General features: G+C 44.9%; 2 protein-coding genes across 2 annotated transcripts; both read left to right on the top strand.

The window, feature by feature from the left end:
• The first annotated feature begins 1505 nt into the window (after positions 1–1505).
• On the top strand, positions 1506–14325 carry LOC123068009 (receptor-like protein 7). The gene is made up of 3 exons (XM_044490540.1): positions 1506–2748; positions 2818–3195; positions 12530–14325. Exons 1-3 carry the CDS (start codon positions 1506–1508, stop codon positions 14323–14325), a joined length of 3417 nt encoding a protein of 1138 aa, XP_044346475.1.
• A 1384-nt stretch (positions 14326–15709) lies between these two features.
• Positions 15710–16947, top strand: LOC123066840 (uncharacterized). Its single transcript, XM_044489842.1, has 3 exons — positions 15710–15956; positions 16056–16140; positions 16241–16947. Exons 1-3 carry the CDS (start codon positions 15803–15805, stop codon positions 16377–16379), a joined length of 378 nt encoding a protein of 125 aa, XP_044345777.1. The 5' UTR covers positions 15710–15802; the 3' UTR covers positions 16380–16947.
• The last annotated feature ends 6472 nt before the right edge of the window (positions 16948–23419 follow it).

Raw genomic sequence — 23419 nt, 5'->3', positions numbered from 1 at the left:
TAACTTAGCAGTAGCGCGGTACAGAACAAGCGCTGCAGCTATTTGTACTAGCAGTAGCGCGTGATGGCACGCGTTACTGCTAAGCAATAGCTGTAGCGCCTTATTAGTAGCGCGGCCTCCCGCGCTACTAGTAGGCACAAAACACGCGCTACTGTTAGGGTTTTCCCTAGTAGTGACACGGCATTGGTGCGCATATGTGACAGAAGAGGATCTTCAGAGAGATAGTTCAGGAAGTAGTTTAGCTAGATATGATGTCTATTCGGTTGTAACCAAGTCTATCTCTTGCTTTTCTTTCTCCTCAAGTTATATGTCGATTCTCTCTTATCTTCTCATGTAACCAACTCATGTATGCGCCTCAGGGTTATTGCGCCCCTGCTATATAACACGTAGCACGTCGCCCGGGACAGGGCAAGACGTTTCCGCCATCGCACACAGGGTACAAGGCTAGTTTATAAACATTCCTCAGAGCATCATGCCAGCGGTACAAATCATGTCAGCATCATGCCAATTGTTATCTCTTCATTCTATATCAAAATCACGCCAATGGAGATTGCTTTACATAAAAGACTGATGCTGCATCTCTCTGTTTTTGTATTTTTCGGAAGTATGATAGATGCTTGACAAGAATGCCTATAACGGGAGCTTCTGTCTCCAGTTGAAGGCTCATCAGGCCAAGGAACTACCATAAATCCATAATTACCATAATCACGACAAAACATGGGGACATAGTGTAATTTGCATTCAAGTGTCTGATCTAATGGTTGATGCAGCCAAACATACCATTCTGATTGAGTTATGCTGGGTGTGATTCTAAGAAGTTGTTCTACTTGACTTAAAAAATAACCTGCACAATATTGGTTAACAGAAATGAACATGCAATTTACCCTGATTTTGAATGGCAGTGTCACGTTTTCCTATTTCTTATTGCAAGTTCACATATCGAAATCATGGGCTGCTAGTTGAAAATGCCATAGGTCTGAAAGCTAGTGATTCTTGGCAGAGAAAACAGAGGAAGCATCAACGATGTCAAGGAAATGAGATGATGTAGGTATTTTTATATATATGCAAACCAACAACTTGATGTTGAGGCCAAGAAAATAATGCAAGAGATCCCCTAAATTCTTCACAGGCGCTTTATTATAATTATCTGTCACTCAACATTGGACTGAGCTCTCATAAGAAAAATATGTACTGACCTGTACGCCCTCTTAGCCCGTCAGAAATTCTGACTTGATCTCTGAAGCGCGAGACTCAAGACTTGGCTGTAGTGGCTTGGCTTCAAAGTCATCAGATTTGGTCGTTAGGACTTAGGAGTGTTCTTCCACCATGACACCATTATTGGCTCTCGTTAAGAAAAACAAACACGTCCTTCTGAGAACAAGAAAACAAACACGTCTGGCTCCTTGCTAGTGAAAGAGCTAGGCGATGACATTTGTCGCAAACAAGAGACAATGCTATGTTATATATCGTTCTCAAGAGTCCGGTTGCAGTTCGGCAAGGAACCAATGGCTCATGCTACTCACCTACTTCCTTTATTCATACTGATACAACTATACTCGCTAGCCACATTTTCTCATGGCCATGGCCATGGTAATACAGCAGCTTCTTCTTTCTGTCATCCAGACCAGGCTGCGGCACTTCTCCAGTTAAAGCAGTCATTCATCTTCGACTACTCCACCACTATACTGCCATCATGGCAGACTGGCACCGGCACGGATTGTTGCCTCTGGGAGGGTGTCGGCTGTGATGATGGCGGCCATGTCAGTGTTCTCGACCTCAGTGCTCGTGGCCTCTACAGCAATGGATGCCATCCTGCAATCTTCAACCTCACCTCCCTGCGATACCTCGACCTTAGCATGAATGACTTTGGTGGAACTCGCATTCCGGCAGCTGGCTTCGAGAGGCTATCCAGGCTCACCCATCTCAACCTTTCTCACTCAGGCTTCTATGGTCAGATTCCGGTCGCCATCGGGAAGCTCACAAGCCTCATATCATTGGACCTATCTACAAGACATGGTGTTGATATTTCCTATACAACCACGAGTTACTATACTCTCTTGGGTGGGTATGACTACCTGCTGCTACAAGAGCCCAGCTTTGAGATCTTAGTGGCAAACCTCACCAATATGAGGGAACTCTACCTTGATGGAGTGGACATAACTGCTAGCGCAGAAGAGTGGTGCGTTGTTCTAGGTAAAGCTGTCCCCCATCTTGAGGTTCTTAGCATGGTACGTTGCGGTCTTCGTGGTTCAATTCACTCCTCCATGTCAAGTCTTCGATCCCTTACAGTAATCAACCTCGAGGGTAATGATATTTCTGGTGTGGTTCCTGAATTCTTCTCAGACTTTCTCAATTTAAGTGTTCTTCAGCTGAAGTATAACAGTTTCAGTGGCTGGTTTCCTCTGACAATCTTTCAACTCAAGAATATAAGAGTGCTTGATGTGTCTCGCAACCGTCAACTCACAGGACATTTACCAGAATTTCCAAATGGGTCTTCTTTCGAGACTTTGAACCTACTGTCTACTAATTTCTCTGGTATGAAGATGACCTCATTTAGCAACATCTTATATCTGAGGGAGATAGGTTTTGATGCAAGGTCAATTTTTGTGGAGCCTGCAGATTTAATGTTCAAAAAGCTCAACTCTTTGCAACACTTGCAGCTCTCTTTTGCACAATTTTCAGGGGAATTAAGGCCATTTTTCTTGTGGATTAGTAGCCTTAAGAACTTGACAAGCTTAGGGCTCTCATATTATTTTTGTGAGTTAGGGCCATTTTTATCATATATTAGTAGCCTCAAGAACTTGGCAAGCTTACGACTCTCCTATTTCTCTTCATTCAAGATAATGCCAAACATGATTGGCAACCTCACCAACTTGTCAACTTTGGAAATAACTTTTGGCTTCACTGGGCAAATACCACCATCAATTGGCAACCTCAACAAGTTAACTTCCTTGACAATCTCTGATTGTGGCTTCTCTGGGGCAATACCATCTTCGATCGGCAATCTCACTAAACTAAGAAGCTTGGACATCCGTTGGAGTGGTCTATCAGGTCAAATAGCAACAGATATTGGACATCTCAGCCAGATCATTTTATTAACCTTGACGGGCTGCAGGTTTTCTGGAAAAATACCAATTGCAGTTGCCAATTTGACTCAGTTGATATATGTGGATCTGTCGAAGAATGACTTTAGAGGTAAGATTCAATTCATAACTCGAGTATTCACTGTTAGCACAATCAAGCCGTCACTTAGCTAAATAAACGCATTAGGCGCGTAGTTATTTTAGCATTCCATGGCAGTGGTTTTTGGCTGCCATGCCAGCGTTTTATGGTGGTTAGCGTTTTTTTTTTCGTTTTTCTGTTAGCAAACGCCATAGGACACGGTCCGTGCGGGCCTTGACGTGTTTGTAGGTTGTCGTGGGTGAGCACCAGAGTTTTGGATTTCGTCCGAAAAATGATATCCGTCCGAAATTCGTCCATCCCGTTTAGGCCCGGTAATTGGGCCAATCGGTCAAAAAATTCGCCCATTTATGATGTTTCAGCACAGCCCAAGGTCCAAAATAGCCCACAGACGTCTCCCAGTAGCGTAAAAACTACCAGCGAGGCTTCCCTAACCCTAACAGCGTGTTTGGTAATGACAGGGAGAGGGCATGGGAGTTTACCGATGGGAATTTGCCAATGGATTATACATGGGAAGTTGATTTGAAGTCCATTCCTCTGTTTGGCATGTGAAGGCAATTGAAGGTGGGACCTTAAGAGATAATTAACTGCCCCTATTTAGTTGGTGGGATTAGGCAGAGAAATAACCAACTTTCAACATGAAATGCCACCCTTCACCACGTCCCAACTAACAAAATGTTTCTTTCTCTGTCAATTCCCAATCCCCGGTTAAATTACCAGGGTCCCCCTAGGGAACAGATTTGAAGGAGTTGAGCCTCTTAAATCCACTTCCCCTTCCCTTCTTAATTCCCATGTCCGTGAGTCAATCAAAGGATTTAAAGTGCCACTTACCTTAAACTCCCATTCCCTGTCTTCAACTCCCCCCAACCAAACACGCTGTAAATTTCGTTTTCCCCATCTCCACTCATGTGCGGCGGCTGCAGCCGACCCATCGAGGCGAGGAAGCGCCCCCTCCGCCCAACCTCCTCCTCCTCGAGCGCTCCACGTCCTTCCAGCCTCCTCCTCCTCCTCAAGAACTCCTCCGCCCAGCGTTCTTCTCTTTCCCATCCGCATCCTCGACGTCGATGGCTCCCACGTCGTGGGGCATGCAGCGAAGGTCGACGCCCTGCTGAGCTTCTACTCCGGTCTGCTGGCCCGGACACGGAGCCCGCCTGGGCCTTTGACCTGGCAGCTCCCTACGCGGGCGTGCCGCGGGTCCACGGGCCATCGCTGGTGGGCCCCTTCACAACAGACGAGGTTGTGAGCGCCATGCGTGCTCTCGATCGGAACAGCGCCCCCGGCCCTGACGGGATCGGTCCGGCGTTCTACCAGGCCGCCTGGTCGACGGTCAGCCGGGACGTTTGCCGCCTGTTCAACGACTTCCACGCCGGCGTCGCTCCCCTCGACGGGATCAACCGCGCCTACATCGCTCTGCTCCCGAAGGGTGCCGGGGTGCCCACTCCAGGCGCTTTCCGGCCCGTCTCTCTCCAGAACACGGACTTCAAAACTCTCTATTGAGGGCTCACCTCAACTGCAGCAGAAAATCAGCGCGACTATCGACGCAGATCAGCCCGGGTTCATCCCCGGGCGCAGCATTGCTGAGAATTTCATCTATGCTTCGGAGATGGTCCAATGCTGCTTCAAGAGAAAAGCCCCCACGCTGGTCTTCAAGCTTGACTTCTCTAAAGCCTTCGACTTCATCAACTGAGCAAGCTTGCGCATGATCATGCTGGCTCGGGGATTTTCGGTGGTGTGGTGCGATTGGATGGACGCGATCCTCCCGCTCTGATGTGCTTCTCAATGGCATCCCCGGGAGGTGGTTCCCCATTCGATGTGGGCTTCGTTAGGGGGGACCCGATCTCTCCCTACCTCTTCCTCCTGGTCGCGGACGTGCTCCAGCGGCTCATCCTCGCCAGCGACCAGATGAACCATGACCTGGTGGACGGGGCATCCTCCCTGGTGTTGCAGTACGCAAACGACACGCTCATCATCATGCGTGCGTGCCCCCGTGCTGCGGCCCGTCTCCGAGATAGCCTTGATGCCTTCGCTTCCGACACTGGGCTCGTCATCAACTACGCCAAGAGCACGCTCGTCCCCATGCACGTTGAAGCCCCCACTCTTGCGGGGGTGGCTGATCGGTGGCTGCAGGGTGGAGAGCTTCCCCCAGACCTATCTGGGTCTCCCGCTGTCGTGCTTGAAGCTGGGGTTCGCCCACTTCCACTTCATCATCGCGAAAGTCGACCGGTATCTGGCTGGCTGGCACGTCCTCCTTCTCTCCCCCGCTGGCCGCTTGGTCCTCATCAAAGTTGTCCTCGACGCCATCTTTTCATATGCCATGGGCGCGTTCAAGCTTCCCCCCAAGGTGGTCCGTGCTCTGGACTCCCTCCGCCGTGCCTTCCTCTGGAACGCCGCGGAGCGCGCGTCCGGGGCGCAATGCCTTGTGGCTTGGGCTCGCCTGTGTCGTGCTAAGGAGGAGGGTGGGCTCGGGGTCCATGACCTTGCCTCGCAAAACGATGCTGTGATGTTGAAGACTCTCCACCGTCTCTTCACTCGGCTACCCCGTCATGATGGGCTGCCTGGGTTTGGGGCACGCTGGATGGGCGGCTCCTCCTTGTATCACGGGGCTCCGTGCCTGTCGGTGAGCACTGGGCATGCCTTCATGGTCTTATGCCGCTCTACTTATCTCTCTACCGGGTTGTGGTGGGCGATGGGAGAATGACGGCCTTCTAGGAGGATAACTGGCTCCTTTGTGGCCCTCTCCGCCTCGCCTTTCCCGCCCTTGCCACCCACACCACCTGCCCCGAGGTTTCGGTGTTTGTGGTGCATGCCCGGGCCTCGACACGGTCTTGGTCCCGCGTCTCTCCTCTATTGCAGCTAGTGAGCGTCTTGTGGTCGTGCCGATGGTCGGCACCACATCTATGGCTGCCCCGGATGTTCAAACCCTACCTCTGTGTGGGAGAAAGGGCGGCGGGCTTGACTCCTCAGCTGTGTACAAGCTGTCACGCCTTGGAGGTGAGGCGGAGTCAAACGTGGCCTTCCTCTGGGGGTCCGCATCACCGTCCCGGGTCAAGTTTTTCGTCGGGCGCCTCTCCATGGGCAGAATCCATACCCGTGACACCTTGTTGAAGAAGCACATCGTTGATCTGTCCGGGGCCGGGTGCCCGGACTGCGGGGTGGGGTTGGAAATGCCGAACCACCTCATTTTCACCTCCCGGTTCGCGTGCGCCTTCTAGGCTGTGCTTGGGGTGGACACGGTACCTGCTCTACTCGGGATCTCCACCTCTTCGACACCTCGGGGTGCGGTCGGGCCTGCGTCCCCCCGCGCCTTCTCTCCACTCTGCTGCTGGCACCTTTGGAAAAGACAAAATGCAGTGGTGTTTCGAAGGGAATCCCCGTCCCTCGCCGCGACATTGAAGGCTTGCTGCGACGACGCCGTGCTCTGGCGTGGGCAGTTTCGCCCCGGTGAACAAGACCATGGCGATGCCTGGCTGCATGTGCTCCGCTTGTAATCTAACCCCCCCCCCCCTCCCCATGTATTGCTGTTGCCCCTGACGATGTCTGCGCGGCTTTGCCGCTGTTCATGATATATCAATAGATTCAGGAGGGGGAGCCCCCCCCCCCCCCCCCCCGGTTGAAAATTCAAAAAAAGGTACTGGTGAAGGTCCTTGCAGTGGTTTTTGGCTGCCATGGCAGCATTTTCTGGTAGTTAGCGTTTGTAGGCTGTGCGGGCCGTGGCGAGTTTGTAGGCTGCCGTGGGTGTGCACTTTATCATGGGATGGCTTGATCCGGTATGAGTGCGGGGGCCGCGGTGTGATTTGCTTTAGTCAAGGAATAAAAGAAGAGAAAGAGCAGAAAAGCAGCAAGACAATTTCAGCTATGCATAACCTTTGTCTATGAGCTTGTTCATTGTCATTGTTGGCTACATTCAGGAAGCAAACAAAAAACATAAAAAAATCAAGCCATGCATCTTTTGTTATGGATAAGAACTATAATATTTACTCCTAACAAATGGTAGACTTGCGATGAATTAAGAGTATCAATGACAAATACGACCAAACTCTTACCAGAATGTGTTAACTTACTATACATATCTAAGAAGGAAGTGAGTAGGGGTCGACTGTACCCGCTACAGTGCAACTTAGCCGTCTACCATCTCTAGTGTCCTTGCCCCATTCTCTTCCTCCACCCCCTTGAGCCTTCTTCTCCCGTAACGGCTCCTCTCCTCATGCTCCTCTTGCAAAGCTGCCTCCTCCTGGATCTGGTTGTCGCACTTGCTGTCGTGCTAGCATCAAGTTTGGGCACCGGTCGACACCACATTCAGGCTTCCTGCATCCACGTCGATGGACAACACCTGAAAAGTCGCGTGCTAAGCTAAGCATTTGACCATTTGGCCAATAGTGTTCCCTAGAACTATATCATGATATTACTAGTAAATGACAGTCCTCACCAACTTTAGAACTCCTAAGCTACACTGAACCATCAAAGGATCAAATACCGAACACGGAACTATCATGGAGAAAATTATTTAAATGTGTCCATGTTATTGTTTAAAACACTTTTTGGGAATGCAAATGGTACGATCAAAATCTACTATTAGCTGGAAAGGGAAATTGCAACTAAGCCAATAGTTGTTAGTGTATTTTAAAAATACATACATATTTGTAGATAAAAAGGAGAGTATGCTAAAATATATTGTGCATACTACCTAAAAAGTAGTATATATACTATCTAAATATTTTATCACTGCATACCACACATACATATTCTTTGATATGATTGATACTACCTCTCCAGTGTATGAAACACGCGTGACACCTGATGGTAGGATAATTATTCCTATATGAAGTATTTTTATAAAATACAATCATCAAGCAAAATTCGGTGACATAGGAATTGAAATTAATTACAAAATACAATTACCAAGCAACTCAAAATGAAGTGAATGTGCTAAAATTTCTACTTTAGATGGAGAGCTATTTAGTTGATGCTTGCCATGACTTCAAAACAACTTCACCAAAAATTGAACTTATTTCCATTTGCTATGATATGACATGTATGGATATCATCCATTTAGTTCCCCTGCAACAGAGTCCAAGTCGTACTACCTAAAGGTTTTGGCCTTTTAAGATTAGCCATAACTAGTTCTCAACCCGTGCACCCGCACGGGCTAGGAACTACTTTTTCAGAATTATTGTTTATATTTAAACCATTAGTTCACCTTGCTTTAGAGTATGTATAAATGAAATTGATTTTCAGAAGGAGAGCAACACCGGCCTCCTCCTCGGTCGAATATTTTATACGAGTCTACCTTCTCTCTCGCTTCATTAATGCACCATTGTTTATTAAAATAATTAATAAACTGAATTAAAAATATAGTTTCAAGAGTTTCGACAATATTGGCGATATTCATCTCCCTCTATCCTAAACATGATGTTGTAGGCATTTTTTTTACTGTGTATTCATTTTCTGAAATAAATTATGCCATGATGAGTGCCGATTGCAAAATACCTTTACTGGATAAAATCATTCGAATCACCTCGTGCTATGGCATACCCCAAAAGTGTTTCAATTATTGTTCACATATACTATTTTATCCAATACACTCAATACCAACTCTTAGAAATCTCCGCGGTACCAAATGCAACTAAGAAACTGAAATGAATGACTGGTACTATGGTTAGTAACTTTGTACATTGGCTCCATAGGCTGGTCGCCTTGTACTTCGTGGAGTGTTGTTAGATTATCATAATAGATAAGTTTGATAGAAAGCGAAGTATATGATCAACATGTTGGAGGGAGTTAAGAGTGAAAATTAGGTATTAAAGGCCATACATCCTTCTGATCCATGACTAAAGTAAGCATGGAACAGTACGGAAACATTGGAATGTGCACTGGTGAATATGAGTCTTAAGGTGTATGCGTGTTTGTCCATGCGTGTGCGGACAAACACACGCGCGCGCGCACACGCACGCACGCACGCACGCACGCATGCATATATATGCATGGGTTGCTCATTATACTATTGTCACCTAGTAGAGGAATGGGAATGTATAGACATGCCCAAGTGTACGGCTGGGATTGTCATGCCATTTTAGGTAAGTATTATTGACTCTGGGATTAACGTCAAGGGCAGGGACCCTCTAGCAGCATACATACTCCATGACGGTACCTCTGACAAATTTTATTTTATAACAACTTTGCAATAGAAAAAGAAATACGTATTGAAATTCTAGTATGCTTAGCTGGTAAACAAATTCCTTTATGTCCTTAACTGAACCCGATGGCCAACCTGGTGAAAAAAGTGCTTTACTGCTGGAAGTTGGACCTGGACGTGAGGGCCAACCTGGAGCCATGTTTCTTGCATGGAAGGAACGTATGGGAAGCGATATACACATGTATGGTCCCTCGAAATAGGGTTTCCCCCGCTTTGTATTTCAAAGCAAACATCACCGATCCAACCAGATAGGTGCTGGGACGGAAGTAGCACAGGCACGCCCAAAAGAAACGAAAGAGAAAAAAGAAAAGAAACAAATGCCGACACCGGCAGATCAACAAAAACGAAGAAGCTTCGCGACCGCCGCGCCCACCGGGATCCTCCACTAAGCACCTATACTCCGGAGCGACGATGACGACGCTGCTGCCAAGGGTCTCCCCCGGTACTCGACGAGGAGAGAGGAAGGGTAGCCCCGACGCCCTTCAGGAAGGTTCGGTGGCACCCTTAGGTACCACCACGTCGGAGTCGGCTCGGCCGACAGGGATTTCTCCCGATCCCAAACCTTCACCTCGGGCGATCAGGAGCACGCCACCAAACAAACCACCACGCTGCGCCAAAACGGTCTAGAAGCTTCCGCGCCGTCTCACCACGGTACCGCTAAAGGGGCCTGCACAACGAAGAAGCGGAGCCGGGACTCGGGACAGCAGCAACGTCGGCACGCGGGAGGGCTCAACCTCCACCGTCAACGACAGTAACCGACTGGACGTGACAGCAGGAGCATACCGGTCTCGTGGGCCCATAGGTCCGGCCGGGTCTGCAGATGCCCGTAAAGCTCCCGCCTTCACGCTGCAGAGGGCATTGCCATCGGCGCCACCACCGCGAGTCCAAGCCGCTCCTCCTTCGCGCCATGCAGAGGACGTCGAAGCCACGCCAATGGCCAGCCCGCTAGGACCCAGATGGGGCCGGGAGGGCCCGGATCTGGGCCGGGGGCGCGTCGCCAGCCACCGAACGACACCACGCCGCCCTGCCGCCAAGGGCAGCACCGCCACCTCGCCCACCGCCGGCGACCGCCGCCGGGTCGCCGGGCCGCTACCCAGCCAAGCAGCACTGCTGCCATCACCAGCCCCGGGAAGGGGACGAGCGCGCGGAGAGAGAAGAGCCCGCCGCCACCGGCACCACCCAGGCCAGCGCCGAGGGCATCCGCTGAGGGCGGCTAGGGGGGGGATCCAACGGAGGGGCTAGAAGAAGGGGATGGGGTGCGCCGGCCCGGGCAGGCGGGAACGGGAGGGGGAGGGGGAAGAGGGGGCGGGAAGGGCCGGGCGCGCGCGACGGCGGCCGGCGGCGGCGGGAGGGGTCTAGGGCACCGGCGCCAGCGGCGGCAACCCTAGCGGGAGGGAGCAGGTCCCAGATTGAGTATCCTTAGCAAGCAAAACTTGTGCAACTGGCTGACACTGAGATACTTTCATATACACATGTATGGTTGCCACCGTGATGCTTGTAATGGCATCTTAACTTCTTTTCCTTCTTCCTCTGGTTCCGGCGCCTGTCTCGACCATCCGGCCAAAATTCAAAGATGGCAACTTCATGGCCAAAGTACTACGGCCTAACATGGCACTCCGGCCATTAGATGGGTAGCACAATAGCTAATAGTTTCGGCGCCATCATCGTAAACATCTCGGTTGGCAACTCCCAACTCAGCCTCCCCGCGACTGGCCATGTACATCACCAGCGAGCTCGTCTAGGTGTAGTGTGATAATCAAGCGCACTCCTCTGAAGACGCACACGTTCCTGCGCAGCTACTTTGATTCAATTGTCAAGGTCGGCTGGGCCACCCATACTGCCCAGTGTATGATTCTTTGGTTTAACTCCGGGTACACAGAAAGGACTTCACCGGCGCCGGCAACACGTCCAGCTTTTCTCGAGTCCCACGATTGAAATTTCTTTTTCAAAATCAGGAAGAGTCTTTTTTTTCAAAACGTAAGGCTTGAGGTCTCTTTCCTGTACGTGCGTGGATTTTTTTTGGAGTGGCATCTGAAACGTTGGGCTAGAGGACTTAGGGTCAGTTCTTTTGGGCGGCTTAAAAATTAAGCTACCTCTCCCCAGCTTAAAAAATAAGCCATCATCTAAGTTTGTTGAGATTTCTAAATTAGTTATCCTCTAACTAGTTTAGAAGCCCCAGTGAATAAGAGAGGCGGTTTACGAGGAAAGCTTGGAAAAGGGTGGCTTATTTTTTTTAAGCTGCCAAAAGAACTGACCCTTATTTGTACATATCGTTATTTGCCCTTTCAAGGAACCTGTCTTTTTTTTCATAAATTGGACGTGGTCGTATGGGATACATTTTTGTTTCTTAGGGGAGGCCGAAGTGTTATCCTGTCTATGTAAGTGATATTTTATTTTTTTAAATGAGGCAACATATTTTAATACTTCCTCCGTCCGGAAATATTTGTCATCAAAATGAATAAAAGGGATGCATCTAGATATATATTAGTTCTAGATACATCCATTTTTATTCATTTTGATGACAAGTATTTTCGGACGGAGGGAGTAGATCTCGAGCAATCAATTTTAAACTGGATGGCTAAATTAACTTCCTCGGCTTTCCTTAGATTTCATTTTCAAAATCAAGTAGACTCTCCTTTTTCAAGAATGTGAGGTTTAAAGTCTCTTTCTTGTACGTGCATACTTTTTTTTGGGGGAAAGGCATGTGAGACGTGGGGCATGAGGACTTCTTATTATTTGTTTGGCCTTTCCAGGAAAGAAGGCACACGCCTTCCCTATTTTTTTCAGAAATTGTTGTATGTGTCAGCTCAAATCTTATCTATGTACATAGTTTCCCTTTAAAATGAAGCAACGTCTTCTAATAGATCTTGACCATCAAATATAAAATCTGATGGCTAAATTAATTTTGTTGATGTGAATTAATATGGAGCCTTTTATGGTGCCTCCAATTAGTGAATGTATAAGATAAGATATAAGACTTCAGTTATAGGTCTTAGATACCAACATTCAAGGTCGCACGTTATGTACTATATTATAACAAGATTATCTTGTTCTTCAAAATATTTCTACTTGCGATTCATACTTTTATACTGTAATAAATGCATTGTGTTGTCCTCATTACCATCTTAACATAGATTCATTTTGACTTTACTTCAGGAGAGATTCCAACATCTCTATTCGCTTCTCCAGCAATGTTGTCGTTGGATCTTGCATCAAACCAACTTTCTGGACCGATAAAAGAATTTGGGGGACTAAAAGATCTAGTGTCACTGGATCTTAGCTCAAACAACTTAACAAGTTTAGTACATCTGAGTTCCCTTTGGAAATTAAGAAAGCTTGTTCACTTGGTTCTATCAAACAACAGGTTGTCTGTTTTGGATGGAGAAGGCAGTAAACCCATGGTACCATTACTTCCTAAACTAGTGATACTAGGGCTTGCGTCTTGCAACATGACAAGAATTCCTAGATTGTTGATGCATGTAAATCATATCAAAATGTTAGACCTTTCGAGCAACAATATACATGGGACTATACCCAAATGGATATGGCAAAGATGGGATGACAGTCTTACAAGTTTAAATCTTTCACACAACATATTTACATATATGCAACTCACTTCATATGTTCTCCCATACAATCATTTGGTATCTCTTGATCTAAGTTCCAATAGGCTTCAAGGCCAGATACCAATGCCAAACCTGTTGACAACAACTAACTTTTACCCTCAATTCTTGGATTATTCAAATAACAGATTCTCTTCTGTTATGTCTAACTTCACCGCTTATCTTCGCCGAACTGGCTATCTCAAATTGTCACGAAATGACATAAGTGGGCATATACCCCATTCAGTTTGTGACTTAAGCAACCTTGAAGTCCTTGACCTTTCATATAACAACTTCAGTGGCATAATACCATCTTGTCTGGTAAAAGAGAGCAATTTGTGTGTATTAAATTTGAGGGAAAATCACCTAGAGGGAACATTGCCTTACCATGTTAGTAAGCACTGTAATCTGAAGACAATAGATTTACATGGCAATAAAATTCAAGGGCAACTGCCTAGGTCTCTTTCCAACTGCGCTGCGTTGGAGGTTCTAGACATTGGAAACAATCATATGGTTGATACTTTCCCATCTTGGTTGGGTAGGCTCTCTGATCTTCGTATCATCGTTCTGGGATCCAACCTGTTCTATGGCTCGCTTACTTATCCTACCAGAGATAGAAAATCCAGGGAATACTTCCCAAAGTTACAAATAATTGATATAGCTTCAAATAATTTCTCTGGCAATTTGGATCCACAATGGTTTGAGAGGTTCGCATCTATGATGGCAAAATTCAATGACACGGGACATATCTTAAGGCATCGGACATATTACAGAGACTACCATAATACTGTTGCAATCACATACAAAGGGCAATATGCGACTTTTGAAGAAGTCTTCACTACCTTAACCGCAATTGACTTCTCAAATAATGCATTGGAGGGTGACATTCCCGAATCAGTTGGAAGTCTAGTTTCACTACATATATTGAACATGTCACATAATGCATTTACAGGAAGAATTCCACCACAAATTGGTGAGATGCGTCAATTGGAATCACTAGACCTATCATGGAACAGGCTTTCTGGGAACATTCCACAAGAGCTAACAAATTTAACATTTCTTGGCACCCTAAACTTGTGTGGAAATAGGCTGGATGGAAGGATACCACAGTCACGTCAATTTGCAACATTTGAGAACACTTCATATGAAGGGAATGCAGGGCTGTGTGGACCACCTTTGTCCAAACCATGTGGCAATTCAAGTAACCCAAATGAGGCACAAGTAAGCATATCCAAAGATCATGTTGACATTATTTTGTTTCTCTTTGTTGGAGTGGGCTTTGGCGTTGGATTCACAGCAGGTATTCTGCTGAAATGGGGTAAAATCGGCAAATGGTTCCGAATTGTGTGAAAATGGTCCAAATACACAAGACTCACTGTCAGTACAGTTATGCTATTACTGGAGGGAGCTATAATTTGTCAGATGTCACCCTATTTTCTCACACTTCTGTTTTAACATCTATCATGAGTTCATGACTCGTGCATTGTCATGTTTATGTAATAATTGTGATGCTTATACAGAAATAATTGTAATAATTGTAATAATTGTGACTAGCAGGATTGTGATGCTTATACAGAAACTGCAATAATTGCTCAATTCCTAGTATTAGTTGATACTATCAATTAGAAGAGAGATGCACTGATCCTCTCAGATTAAGGTTGATAATCATTCCTGCTTCCCTGCCTGTGACAATACTGCCACAGAAGTGCCTGCATCCGCCTTTTCGGCATCTTGCAGCTCTGATGTCCATTTGAGGATCTCCCACAACCATAACCACTGTCTCCGTTGCAGTCTCATCACTCCTCCCTATTCTCCGTACCAGTCTCAGTTTTGTCGATGCGATGCCCATGGAGTCGTGGCCTCTTTATCTAGCCTCCGTCATTCCTCACCCTCCCCACATTAAAAAAAGGAAGAAGCTCCTGTTTTGTACAGACATTTTTTACTGGCCAAAGATGACCATTTTGTCTGAATTATGATGACTTGCTGCACCGTCTTAATTGGTCGTAACAGGAAGTTGCTCTACTTGATTATAATAATAGCAATACCAAACAGAAACAAACACAGCTTGATCCATCAATTAAGATACTTAGATTTAAGGTGCAATTGTGACTGTCATGGAAGCTTTTGTGCTTGTGTTCTGGACTAGAGTACAGAGATTAGTAGCATTCCCGGTCAAATGTAAAACACGGTTTGGGTCGCAACTCTGAAACTGATATGGGATTCTTCTGTTTCAGTCTTTTGGTGTTAAGTGGATGTATGCGCTCTGAAAAATCCTCATAGTAATAAGAAAGATCAAACACAGAGCTTCATTACAATCCTGAGTGGACTTCATTCGGTATAACACTAGCTTTAATTTCGGTACCTGAAAAAAAGTCCTGGCTGTGCTCCACATCCTGCCACATCCACCTCCTCCCCTCCAGTAAATGACTTAAACTAAATCAATCGACCACAAAATTGATGAACTAGCGGCATCGAACATTACTGAAAATTGCTATCGGACGAGATGACTGATGGGTATGGGTCTGGGCCTGGACCGACGGAAGTTTCCAGCCCAGTATGTTTAGCCCATGGACGGCGGTCCGACGGCCAGTCGTGTTGTTTCTCCCGGTGTGAACTTTGTCCGAATCGTGATGTTGCACCGTATGAAAATCGGACAAGGCATAGCCGTAGTTTGGGCGCTGAATATATAGGACGTCTCTTCTCACCACACCCCCTCAATAAAGGGACGGACGTCTCTCTCTTGTCAGCCGAGAAAATCGAACAAGAGATCGCGCTGAATAGATCAAACAAGAAGAGATCAATCGAACAAGAGAGAGATCGATCGGCGATGGTGCGCAGCGAACGGCACGGCCTGGGTGACTACGGGGCGTACCTCTGTGAACTAAACGAACGTGAGGAAGACCGAAGAAACGGGGTGGTGAGGAAGACGGCGCTCGAGTCGGCGCTGGATTGGGTCGAGCACCACAAGCCCGCCGCCGCCGGTACGTACTACCTTACAGCTTTCCTTTCCGTTGGAGATGCTCTAATGATTTCCCGGGGTGCGTCATACGTGTTTGATCCAAGCTGTGATGTGAATGCAGGGGGCCTGTGCGCGGCGGGCGTCTGGTACAATTTGTTTTCGAGGCCTGGCATCAAGCCCGGTCAAGTAATCCTCCGCGCCTGCAGGTACGTACTCTGCAGCTCCCTACTACTTGTATTTGCTTTGATTGGTTCTTCTCTGTTTTCTCAGCTAAACAATTTCTTCTTCTTCTTGATTGACTGCCAGGAGATGTGCTCCCTACGCAGCGCTTGCATTAGCTGGGGCTGGCCTTTCCGCATATTACAAGTCGGAATCAGGGTTAAGAGCTTACCACCAGTACACAAAGCGATATGTCTCCTCAGATGTCAGTTCTCCCAAGAAGTAGCTAGGCCAGAGTGGCCTACACAAATATCACAGCTTATACACAGATATTATCTTTCTGGGGAAAAAATGGGTTACACAGTCACTACATCTTCAAAGTTTGAAACAGGTCGAAACTACATCGTTTTTGCGGGAATATGCGTGTAATTTCTAATTTTTTTGACAATTGGAATATGAACGTAATTTGATGTACTTGGCTAGCTACCTACCCCTTGTAATTTCTCAACAATTCATATTTACATATTTCGAAAAAAACTGGAATTATTTGACAACATCCCTGTGGGGTATGTTTACAATTCCAAAAAAATCAGCTCAAAAATTGATGTAATTTAGAGATTGAAAAAAGAAAATTCAACGTGAATAGTGGCAGCTTTGGGTGAATAGTACTTTACCAATATTTCCATCCGATCTTGTCTTTTTTGTTCCTATTAATGTAGGTCGAATTAGGAGCTAAAACTTTTTGAGCTTGTACATCAAACATTTATATGTGTATAATCTTTTTAGAATGTTTGAACATTTTTTTTCAGAAAAATCGATCTCATTTATCACACCTAATGTGAGATCTCACACAGCTCTCCCCCATAATATACATGAAATTAACAAACTCAACAACTTAAAATGTCTGGTAGTATGAAATTTAATCGAAACGAAGTGTTTCACTTGAAATACTTTTTTTGGGGAGGAGGGGGGGGGGGGGGGGGGGCTTGAAATACTAGGTGATTATGTAAAATTGAACAATAAAGCATAAGAAACCTCAACTAATAAAAACAAATATGATCAACAACAGAACAGTACACAATAGATCCTGATTACATACAAAAGAAACAACGGAAAAACTAACGCCCACACGTGTGGGCATTTGCACATCGCCCACATGTGTGGGCGTTTGCACATCGCCCACACGCCTCCATCACCATTCATTTTGCCACGTACTAGCGGTTGGGGCGCCACCCGGTGGCGCCGCCTGAGAGGAGGTTGGGGCGGTGCCAGGTGGGAGGCGCCCTCTCCACTCTCATGTTTATACTGAAACAATCATAGTTGGTACATAAAGATTCAGACAAGTGCTTCAATGAACTCCAACAAAATATTCAAAGCTAATTCAACATTGATCGGTTTGTAAAGAAATTATACTGTCCAACTAAAATACAATTTTGTTTTACTAATATGCGGAGCAGCTTTAGTACTGATTAATCATTGGCTCAGGAAAAGAATATTTAAATTACTATGGTAAAGGGATTCAAAACTCTACATTTAGTCAAGTCTCATCATAGTGCCTCTTTTTCCATTCTTTGAGAACATGCAAATTCCTTCTAATCACACCAGCATGTAGCACACAAGCATGCTTCTAGCATCACCTCCTAATGTTCTCTTCAGCAATTTCAGTTCTTCACTATCCTGCAACGAACCTACAAGAACCCAAAAGAGCAAGCTAGGATGGGAGTGAGGTGGGCCAAATAAAGATTGCAATGGAGATAAAAGGAAGTATGGGTCACCTGGTTTGAATGGATGTGTGCTCACCTCAAGATCTGATTCCTTGCCCGCAATAGAAACTCTTCCTCTTCCAAGGATCTGTGTTCAAGAAACAACTCAATATCAAAAAAGTGAAGGTTATTAAAATAAACCTTTGGAAGTGATATTGAGAATCTGAAAAGACAAAAATCATAGGAGAAGTTCATCAATATTTGAGATATATTGAAGTAGATTAGTTCACAACAAGTGTCCGTACCTATCTAGCTTTACATGTTAATCGTATTGCAGTATACTATACTGAATCTGTAAAGCCCCTTAAAATAGCATATACCTCCAACATCAATACAATTTGTGTGCTCCATCCATCTCTCTTCTCACAAGATGGTTGTTAAACTTTGAATGTCAGAGCTTCATCATTACTCATGAACACAACATTCACTTCCTTGCAGAAAAACGCAAAAGGTACATTCTCAAATGTGTAGATTCAGTTCAAAAAGTTGTAGTCATTCAACAAAATACGTGTTAATTATTTGCTTAATTATTAGATATATGTATTAAGTGAAAATTGATGGAATAAGAATACCTAATATTTTTAGATGAAACACAATCTGATGTGAAAGGAGACTCTCATTGCCATGTTGAAAGGAGACAGTGGCGGAGACAAGGGGGGGCGAGCAGGGGCCTGCCCCCCCCCCCTAACGATCGAGCGATGCTACCTAATTAACGATACGAACGCACGTATTCCGGATTATACATACTCGACCCCCCCTATCTGGACGCTAATTTTAGAAAAAAGGGAAAAGGCCCATGTGAAGCCCACTAGCGGCCAGGTTGGGCGATTGGCTTTGTTCTCCTGGCGCAGGAATTTCATTCTCGTGTGATTTGATTAGCCTATGCGTGAAATCAGTCGCCGCCGTTCCGTGCCCTCGCATGCCCGGCCGCCTCTGCTCGCTCTCCCAGCCCCGCTGTTGCCGATCCTATCCGTACGCCAACGGCGCTACGCAACCTTCTTCACTTGTCAAATCTTCCGGATCCAAACCAGCGGGAAGTACGCAAGAACCCAAGGCTTAACACATCAGTACATCATACCATGCATCTACTAATCTCAATCCTCATCTTGTATCATACTGAACTTATACATCAGACTTTCATCGTTTACTTGTTTTGGTTGTATGCTTTCTGAAGCTATGATTCTGTGAACAATTCCTATCTTGCAGGTGTCCTAAAAATTATTGTGATCGTGATGCACATTATCTTGTATGAATTCTTATTTTTGATGCAAAATTTTCCTATGTCCAACTTGTCAAATATTGCTAATTGCAGATTGCAATTCGGCAGCTGTGAAGAGAAAAGCGCCACCAAACGTTGTTAAGATTGATTCTTTTTTAAGCCGATTGCTTCAAGTTCTCAACCTACTAAAATTGTTAATGAGGCTGATGTGTAACTTATTAACCCTGGTACAATTGACACTCACGATCACGATATGCCTGACATGGTAAATATTGCAGAACAAGCAAAAGCATGTCAAATTGGGAGCCGCCACCGGACAAGCAAGATAAAGCTCGACATTTTTATATGTCCAAGGGACTATATCAGGTGGGAAGAGCCCTGAACACTCTAAATATCAATACATCTTTTATGAACCAAACATGAGACTTACTTCGGCATTGCATGATCATATCCGTCAAAACAATATTAGCAGGTAAGTTCTCTTCCTGTGAAATCATTAATTATTTGTCATCTTATTGGTAATTGTAGAGGTAAATTTGAACTCATAGAACTGTATCCATGTTTTGTAGCGTGTAGCGCATACTACAATACGATGGTAAAAAAATTTGGTCGAGTAAGAAAGTTATGAACTTGACTTGCCCCCGCCCCCCTATACCAAAATCCTGGCTCCGCCCCTGAAAGGAGAGGTTAATGATCAGTCTCCACATCTGCCATGGAGGTTCTGATTATTGAGATTAGGAGTTGAAAGTACTGAAATAGAACACGGAATGGTAACTTCAGAGTTTGGAAACATGAGAGAGAATGAAAGAGTAGTATTGGGGAGGTATCAAAGAAAAAAGCACACCTCTCAACCATCGTGCCACTGCTGTCATAGAGGAAATATTAATTCTTCTTTTTAGACCATAGTCGTATAAAAAAAGGAGCACACAAAGATCATGCTGAGAATTTGATCCAACATATGAAGCATCCTGTAAATCCGGCCATCAAAATCCTCTTATATAAAATTTGAAGTGCCTTCAAGCTTTTCTCTGCTAGTCTGTTTGTTCACTGCAAGGGATATACAAAAGCACTAATCATGTAAGTACTGAAAAAATTAAATGATGAATAATCACCAAATCAATAACCATGTAAGCATACGGAGAAACAATGCTGATCAAACAAAAAGCAACTCACAATTTATACATGTTCCTATAAATTAAAGCGTCGAGTCATAATGCATTTGCTTTGTGCATTTCCATTCCCGGTCATGCCATAAGAGTGCAATGTGCATGCAATTGTCTAAAGAGAAAGATGGAATAATTATGTGTTTCTATCAGAAACTGAAACACATGACGCACGCCTCCAAGTCTCAGGTGGAGGTTTGCGCTCTTGTTTGCATAAAGATAGTGGTTCCATTACTTAGATCTGAAGGAAATATGCCCTAGAGGCAATAATAAAGTTATTATTTATTTCCTCATATCATGATAAATGTTTATTATTCATGCTAAAATTGTATTAACCGGAAACATGATACATGTGTGAATACATAGACAAACTTAATGTCACTAGTATGCCTCTACTTGACTAGCTCATTAATCAAAGATGGTTATGTTTCCTAACCATAGATATGTGTTGTCATTTGATTAATGAGATCACTTCATTAGGAGAATGATGTAATTGACTTGACCCATTCCGTTAGCTTACCACTTGATCGTTTAGTATGTTGCTATTGCTTTCTTCATGACTTATACAAGTTCCTATAACTATGAGATTATGCAACTCCCGTTTACCGGAGGAACACTTGGTGTGCTACCAAACGTCACAGCGTTATTGGGTGATTATAAAGGAGCTCTACAGGTGTCTCCAAAGGTACATGTTGAGTTGGCGTATTTCGAGATTAGGTTTTGTCACTCCGATTGTCGGAGAGGTATCTCTGGGCCCTCTTGGGGGCGCGCCATAGAGGGCCGGCCGGCCTCCCCCTTGCTCCTTTATATACGGGGGCAGGGGGGCACCCCAAAGACACAACAATTGATCTCTTGATCTCTTAGCCGCGTGCGGTGCCCCCCTCCACCATAGTCCTCGATAATATTGTAGCGGTGCTTAAGTGAAGCCCTGCGACGGTAGAACATCAAGATCGTCACCACGCCGTCGTGCTAACGAAACTCTTCCCCGACATTCTGCTGGATCGTAGTCCGGGGATCGTCATCGAGCTGAACGTGTGCTAGAACTTGGAGGTGCCATAGTTTCGGTGCTTGATCGGTCGGGCCGTGAAGACGTACGACTACATCAACCGCGTTGTTCTAACGCTTCCGTTTTCGGTCTACGAGGGTACATGGACAACACTCTCCCCTCTCGTTGCTATGCATCACCATGATCTTGCGTGTGCGTAGGAATTTTTTTGAAATTACTACGTTTCCCAACAAGATCATCTATTATTTGCAAAGAGCAAGATGAATTTGTCAGGTAACCTTTGTATAAACTAAACAAATATTGTTTGTATCAGCCTAACACAAATTGATAGGCTGACCCATGAAACCTCAACCTAGCTCTTTACTTAATCTCCCAAATCATGGAGATGACATAGCTGATTAGTTTCCAGGGAAGAGACGAACCTAACTTCATCCTAGCTCCAAATGCAATCACATAGTTAGATGTAGCTAACCATGATTCTCTTAGGTTGATTTGACCACTAATTCCAGTAGATGCTTCTATCTCCCTTTCCTTGGCGGGACGGAAAATACAGAAAGGATTTGAGGGATGCGGGAGGAGATTCAAACCTGAAACATCGACCACACATGCCACCAGAGGGGAGAATGAATATAACAAGATAATCGGATGACACGGTTCTAAAACTACAACGAACAACTATAATAAAAGAACCATCCATTCTGTACTACCAAAATATTACAGTTCAGCATAATTCCATCAAGCACTGCACAAACTAATAGAAGAGAAAACCATGGCGAAGCTCACGAAAATCCATCAGACTTTGCCACCTAAAAAAAGAGGCGAGATGAATGAACTGATCTATAATTTAGGGCACACTTTTTATTGGATTGTCAAGGCCAAAAAGAACATATATAAAGCATAGTCTGGAATGCGCACTTTGAACTATGGAAAAGAAGCTCAAATACATCAGCATATCCTTGTCGTCGTACCGCCATTATATAAAGACTATTGAACGACAATTGAAGAACCTACTTTTTAAAAAAGGAGTAGGCATACAAAATTACTGACAGAACCATATTGACTGTAAACATTGATGTGCGTCAGTTTGTGCAACAACACATGCATAGTCATTTAATTCAATGTCTAGAAAAATGTTGGCATAATCTGAAATTTAGAGCATCCATGAAAAAAGAAAGAGGTATGTGATCCAACCATGGATTAGTCATGCGTGCTTGATCGAAAAGGGAAGTCTTCCGTTGCCATCCACCGAGTACAACTCGCGATCTGGTCGACGACGGCTTCGTCATTCGGGTGGTTGAGGTCGACGCATGGATCTTACCTTGGCCAAACGAAGGGACCTCATCCTTGCCCCATCTTCTCACGCCGGTCAACCGTATTGGCTCATAGGCTAAACAGTACTGCAGATTGATCAAAGTAATAGGAGCACATGACGTTCTTAAATTTCAACTGCTTTGCCTCAATTCCTTTATTGTGTATCTCCTACCAAGCATAAACAAATAAGATTGAATAATCCATAAAGTAGACGAATGGAAATGTAAGCAAGAGGGAAAACCCAGAAATATGATTTGGAAGATGGAATTGTTGCATAATCCATACAATGGACAGCTAGGCGTGAGCCAAAAACAAGTTTTGTCCCTTATGTGGGTGCAGCCGCCTAGCATGTATATACTGAAAATCAATAAAGCTGGAGCATATCTGAAACCCATAATTCCTTTTAGATGATACCTTTGCATATAGTAGTGAAGCAAGCTCATAAAATTTGTATGGTTTGTGTAGGAAAAACATGCGACTGGAAAACAATATCATGTGGTTTACCTACAAAATTATAACTTGAGTTAGCTCCAAAGCATCGAAAATTTCAAAGCAATTTCCAGGCACAATTACTTCATTGTTGATAAAGGTCGTCCTCGATGAAACACCACAGTTGATGATAATTTCCTAGTCCTTGCTTCCTTTGAGGTTTCCATTCTTAATGGTACTGTTAAACAAGTGCGCAAATGCAGCTATCAGTATAAAAAGATTGGGATGATACAAAAGAACAGGAATACAAGAAATTAAATTAGCTACACACAGACATTCAGGTATTCAGACACAACATATGCATCTGAAAAATAATTTACCCAAACCTAAAAACTGAAGCATAAAACCTACAATTAATGAGATAAAAGTGGAAAT

Source organism: Triticum aestivum, chromosome 3B, assembly GCF_018294505.1.
Source record: "Triticum aestivum cultivar Chinese Spring chromosome 3B, IWGSC CS RefSeq v2.1, whole genome shotgun sequence".
Classification (NCBI taxonomy): Eukaryota; Viridiplantae; Streptophyta; class Magnoliopsida; order Poales; family Poaceae; genus Triticum; species Triticum aestivum.
The sequence above is the reverse complement of the archived record's forward strand: the minus strand, read 5'-3'. Positions and strand labels throughout refer to the sequence as shown.